This window comes from Cicer arietinum, chromosome 2, assembly GCF_000331145.2.
Source record: "Cicer arietinum cultivar CDC Frontier isolate Library 1 chromosome 2, Cicar.CDCFrontier_v2.0, whole genome shotgun sequence".
Classification (NCBI taxonomy): domain Eukaryota; kingdom Viridiplantae; phylum Streptophyta; class Magnoliopsida; order Fabales; family Fabaceae; genus Cicer; species Cicer arietinum.
The window spans coordinates 44,619,386-44,625,788 of record NC_021161.2 but is presented as its reverse complement, the minus strand read 5'-3'; the positions used below and the strand labels follow the sequence as shown (position 1 = coordinate 44,625,788).

General features: G+C 36.2%; 1 protein-coding gene across 1 annotated transcript; it reads right to left on the bottom strand.

Annotated features, from left to right (window-relative positions):
* Window positions 1-2,506: 2,506 nt before the first annotated feature.
* On the bottom strand, window positions 2,507-3,949 carry LOC140919456 (uncharacterized). Its single transcript, XM_073365476.1, has one exon. The coding sequence runs from the start codon at window positions 3,947-3,949 to the stop codon at window positions 2,507-2,509; it is 1,443 nt and encodes a 480-aa protein (XP_073221577.1).
* Window positions 3,950-6,403: the final 2,454 nt, after the last annotated feature.

Below are 6,403 nucleotides of genomic sequence, written 5' to 3'. Positions count from 1 at the left end.
CCTCCGAACATAAAAACATAACCGGCCGTTGATTTCCGATCATCCTTATCTCCGCACCAATTGGAGTCGGTGTATCCGAGTAATTCGCACCTTTTGCCCATGTCACTTGCAGGAAATAAAATTCCACAGCCAAGAGTACCTTTCACATATCTAAGTATCCTCTTAACTGCTGCCAAGTGTGATACCTTCGGCCTCTCCATGAACCTACTTGCAATACCGACACTAAACGCTAAATTTGGTCACGTATTGCACAAGTAATGCAATGATCCTATCAATCTCCGGTATTGAGTAGGATCCACATCTTGCTCATCTTCACTCTTGGACAACTGTAAACGTGTCTCGGCTGGTGTTGTGGCAGCATTGCAATGCTCCATATCGCACCTCTTCAAGATCTCCATTACATACCTCTTTTGATGCATGAGCAGCCCAAACTTTGTCTTTTGGAATTCTATGCCTAAGAAGTATTTCATTGTGCCAAGATCAGTCATCTCAAACTCCTTCCTAAGCTCTTCTTTGAACTTTGAAATGTAGCTTTCACAGCTGCCCGTAATCAATAAATCATCCACATAAAGACAAAGTATGATTACTCATTCGCTTGCATCCGACTTCACATAAACACCATGTTCGGATACGCAATTCTTGAAATCAATGTCTATAAGAAAACCATCTATGCGTTTGTTCCAAGCTCTTGGGGCTTGTTTCAAGCCATAGAGTGCCTTTCTTAACTTGTAGACCCTTGCCTCTTGATTTTTAATCACAAAACCAGGTGGCTGTCCAACATAGACCTCCTCATCAAGTGGACCATTCAAAAATGCCGATTTGACGTCCATTTGATATAACTACCAGCTGTTGTTATTAGCTATCGCAACAACTAACCGGATGGTTTCATGTCTTGCTACCGGTGCGAACACCTCATCAAAATCTATCCCTTCTTTTTGCAAAAATCCCTTTGCAACTAATCGAGCTTTATGCTTGATTATTTCACCTTTCGGATTCGCTTTCACTTTGTAGACCCATTTCACACCAATAGCCTTTTTATCTTCGGTAAATCAACCAACATCCATGTATTGTTCCTTTCAATTGATTCCAGCTCTTCTTTCATAGCACACATCCACTTTGGATCGCTTAATGCCTCCTCCGTATTCACCGGTTCGGATTTGGCCATTAGAGCGAAGTGAATAAGATCACCCTCATTGTTGATCTCGCTGTCTTGGAATAATTCACAATCACGGAGTCTTTGAGGCAATCCTTTTCGCCTTGTTGGTCGTCTACTTGATTCACCTATTTCGGTTCTGAAAGGTTGCTGTACAGCACCTTCAGCAGGCTGAAAATTCTGATTTTCCTGGAGAAAATCGATTGGCAAATCGATTTCCACCTCTCCAGAAGCTCCAGGATGCTGATTTTCGTGGCATAAATCAATTGGTAAATCGATTTCCCCCTCTCTAGAAGCAAAATTCTGATTTTTCTACAGAAAATCGATTGGTAAATCGATTGGCACTTCGCCAGTAGCTCCAGGATGTCGATTTTTGTGGCATAAATCGATTGGCACTTCACCAGTAGCTCCAGGATGTCGATTTTTGTGGCATAAATCGATTTACCAATCAATTTCCCGAGCTGATATGGCAGTTTTTCTGCTGTCAAACTGCCGTATCTCATCCACGATCACATCTCGACTAATTACGATCTTCTTGCCACTCACATCAAACAACTTGTAGCCTCCAGTAGGATGATATCCGGTAAGCAACATCATTTCACTCTTGTCATCAAGCTTCTTTCGAAGTTGTCCCGGAATATGTCGAAATGCTACCGAACCAAAAACGCGCAAATGACTCAAATTCGGTTTGAATCCATACCATACCTCTTCTGGAGTCACCTTTTCCAGCTTCTTTGTAGGACACCTATTCAACACATAGGTGGCTGTAGCAACAGTTTCTCCCCAAAGCTCTTTCGGCAAATTCTTCCCTTTCAACATGCTACGCACCATGTTCATAATTGTCCGATTTTTCCTCTCGGCCAGGCCATTTTGCTGAGGCGTATTGGGTGGTACAACCTCACGCACTATACCCTCATCATCACAATACTTCCCAAATTCTCTCGAAGTAAATTCGCCTCCGCCATCAGTTTTGAGAATTTTGAGTTTGTGATTGCTTTGCCGCTCAACCATGGATTTAAACCGTTTGAACACCTCAAACACCTCATCCTTCCTCTTTATGAGATAAATCCATAGCTTCCTACTAAAATCATCAATAAATGTGACAAAGTATCGATTACCTCCATACGAACTGACTTGCATTGGTCCGCACACATCGGAATACACCACCTCAAGCTGATGTTTAGTCCTATGACCTGCATCCTTGCTGAAACTATTCTTGTGTTGCTTCCCTTGTATACACTCTTCACATATCTTAGCGGGAATATTGATACTTGGCAGTCCGGTCACCATCTCATACTTTTGCAATGCGTTGAGATCTCGAAAATTCAAGTGTCCAAGACGGTAGTGCCACAATCATTCATCACGACTTGCCGATGTAGTTAAACACCTATGCTCCATGATTTCCAACTCAATCTTGAAAGTCCTATTGGCAGCCACAGGAGCCTTAAGGATCAAAACACCGTTTTGGTCCAAAACGCGCAAAACCTTGTTTTCCATCCGAATCATGTAATTCCTCTCAAGCAATTGGCCAATACTCAAGAGATTACACTTGATTCCTGGAATGTACAACACATCTTTGATCAAGGAATGACCACCATCCCTTCTCATGATCAAAACATCACCGATACCGTCGGCCGCTAATGTCGTATCATCTGCGAATTTCACTCTACTTCGCGTGGCTTGATTGATCTTCACGAACCAATCCTTTCTTCTTGTCATATGTGTCGAACAACCTGAGTCCAAGTACCACTCATTTCTCCCTTGGGCTCCATCTCGAACTGTTACCATTGCGCTTTTCTCCGAATGCGTTATTGCAGATTTTTCTGCACTGCAATAGTTGTTGTCCAGCAACTTCCTCTTGTCACAGTTGTTGTCCAGCACCTCTTTAATGTCGTAGTTCTCTTTCGTGATCATTACAAGAACCGTGTTATCATAATCCACGTCTTGCCTAGTAACCTTAGCCTCATCTGCATAATTCTCCCTTGGTTTCGCTCTACACTCTCTTGCGAAATGCCCAAGCTTTTGACAATTGTAACACTTCTTGGTACTTTTGTCGAACGACTTGTAGTTGTCTTGACCACCACCTTTGGAACTGCCTTCACCTTTCCTTGAATTTTGTGACTCTTTTCCATCAAAATTCTGGAAATTTTTCTTTCCTCTAGAAGGCCATTTCCCTTTCGATTTCTTATTCTTCTCGTTGAAACGGGCTTGCAAAACAACTTCCGCTTTGGCTTTATCGTTTCCTCTTTCGTCCATTCTTTGTTCATGAGCTTCCAATGAACTTTGAATTTCATCTTTGTTCCGCTTTGGCAATACCTTTGACACAAAATTCTGTTCGGAAACGACTTCACCACACGACTTCATTTGATTCCCCAAGCGTGTCACACACGTCACGTAATCGTTAATCGTTTCCTTGTCTTCCATTTGAAGTAACTCAAACTGCCGCTTATGAGTTTGTAACCTCACCACCTTCGCCTTATCCACACTAGCATAAGCTTTCTCAAGAATACCCCAAGCTGTCTTCGTCGAGTCGCAATCGCCAACTTTTTCAAAGTTGTCACTATCGACGCAAGAATGAATCAAGAAGATGGCCTTGTAGTCTTTCTTCTTATCTTCCTTGAATTTCGCTTGTTGAGCTGCTGTAGCCTCTTTACCAAGAGGAGTAATGCCATCGGTAATCATATCAAGAACATCTTGATATCCAAACAAAACTTTCATTTGTTTGTGCCATTTGTCATAATTCTTCGAATCAAGAATCAGAAGGTTGGTAGGGATTTTGTCATTGGAAACGGACATGATTGCAACGGAAATTGGATCTGAATTAGGCTCTGATACCAAATGTTGGAACACAATCAAGAGTGGAGGGTGAACCAATGGTGAAGAATCGATAATTGAAAACTTTGGTGTTTGAGAAGATGATGGAGAAAAGAGAGAGATTATGGAAGAGAGTAATTTTTTGTTTTTCACTATATTATCAAAATGGCATTAGTTTTTAAAACTATACACACAAAGGTATTTATATGGGATATAATGTGGAACCAATTAATTTGGCCCAAAACAACATTTGAATTATATTTCACTTCCAATAACATATACAGACTGGTTTTCATGGATGTGGATAAATATACAATCCTGGTCATTGAAACTAACTCAACTCATTTAAGTGTAAGGTAACACGAATTAATTTATTTAAATTCAATTATATTTAGATTGAGTAACGATTTAATATTTTAAATTTCTAAATATCAAATTCAGATATTTTTCTTTATTTATTATAAATGTATAATTAAAATTTAGTTGTTAAACTATAATTAAAAATTTATTATTAATTTAATTTATTTAAATATTATATTGTATTTGTTGATAAATTTTAACTATCCAATTATATGTTGTGATATAATTTTATTGTTTTGAGATATTTAAATTTAATTATTACTTTTTTATAAAAGAAAACATATTTGTAGTCGGATTATTTTGACTTAAATTTGACATGAAAATCTCGGGTTGATAACTTAATCTTAAATAAAATTAGATGGATTTAAATGTAAGAGTCAACCAAAAACTACTCATCCAACAATCACACATACTGATTCAGAAATGTTGAGGTTTGGCTTACGTACCTTAGTATCTTCAACCTCCGAATTTTTCACACTATAAAACTTTAGATAAAATTAGATTAATCATCATCACCGTGTAAAAATATGTTGTCTTTCAATACAAATCTCTACATTTTATTTCTATTATTATGTTCCTCTTCGGTTATAAAATCACTACCACATAACAATTCCTCTCCAAATCCTTACCTAACACAGAACACTCTTCCTCCAAAATTATCAAAAAATGGATCAAAATTTCAGTGTTTATGTATGAACCAAACATAACCCAATTCAAATTTGGAAACAGTTCTTACATCACCCAACAACCTGAAGAAGCAAACCTCTTACGCGCCAAGATCTCGTGCTTTGCCACGCGCCAAGATAGGTTCGTCCCTCATCACAAGGATCTCACGCTACCGCCACTCCGTAATTTTACGCGCCGGTTAAATTGGGATCGTTGAACGACATGCCGTTTGTGGATGTGCTGAGGTGGAGGAAGATGGCTGTGTTTGTGAAGAGTTATGTGAAGGTTGATACTGACACGTGGAGGGAACAGCATGAGTTTATGAAAAGATTGGGTTTGGTGGCGAGTAAGCACTTACAGTGGAATCTCAGTCCTATACCGTTGATGCGTTTAACACTATCATGTATCACTTGTGGGTTAGACGCCATACCGTTAGATATGAAAGAGAATCTCTGATCATGTATACTTAGCATAAGATCAATTATATATGGATGCAAATTTGACTTATTAAAACATAGTGGGACTTAATATTTTTAAATGACTATCTTTTTAGTGTTTGTTTTCTTTATCATTGCTATAATTTACATTTTGTAAGTATTAATTTTTTTTATGTAAATTTTGAGTTTTTTTTTTTCTTAATGGTTGAGTTATTTTCTTTCTAAATTTTAATGTAACTGTCCATAGTTTTGTTTATTAGTTAATTTTAATATGGTAGTTATTGCGGTATTTATTAATCTATATGAAAAAAAAAATCATACACAAACAATTAAAGACTCATTTGTTACAAATTCTTAAAAAAATAATTTTGTTATTTAAAAATTTAGATATTTTTAAGAAAAGGAGAAGTTGTTTTTATATTATTTTTTTATTTACATTTTATAAAAAACTTTTTAAATTAATTAATTTTTTAAAATAAAAAATATAACAATCGTATAGTAAGTAATGCTTTAGGATAAATTAAATTTTCTTAGTCTTTCGCTTAAGGTTTGTCTAATATCAATTTTTTTGAAATGTTTATAGATAAACTCTATGAGGCTATTATGATGTAAAGGAATTTAGCTCCAACGCTGTTCATCTTCGTATAACCATTGAAATTATCTTATTAAAGTGATTATTTGGATTTCTTTTGTGAGAAATAAAAGTAATTATTAAAATATAAATTGATTTTAATTAATTTTTTTAACATATTTAAAAGTTTCCATAAGAAAAATTTTCTAATATGAAATCTAAACTTGAAACATAAATTTAGAGCTTTAATAAATAAATAAATAATTTTAATTTTAAATTTATTGTTCATTACCTTGACATATTCAAAATATAAATTACGTTACATTTAACTTACTTTTAATAAAAATTAATTTGCATCTATTAAAACCAAGCAATCTTACATTTTAAAGGAGCAATTGCATA

Coding starts and splice junctions, on each gene's coding strand:
- LOC140919456 (XM_073365476.1), bottom strand. CDS start 3,949: ATGTCCGTTTCCAATGACAAAATCCCTACCAACCTTCTGATTCTTGAT.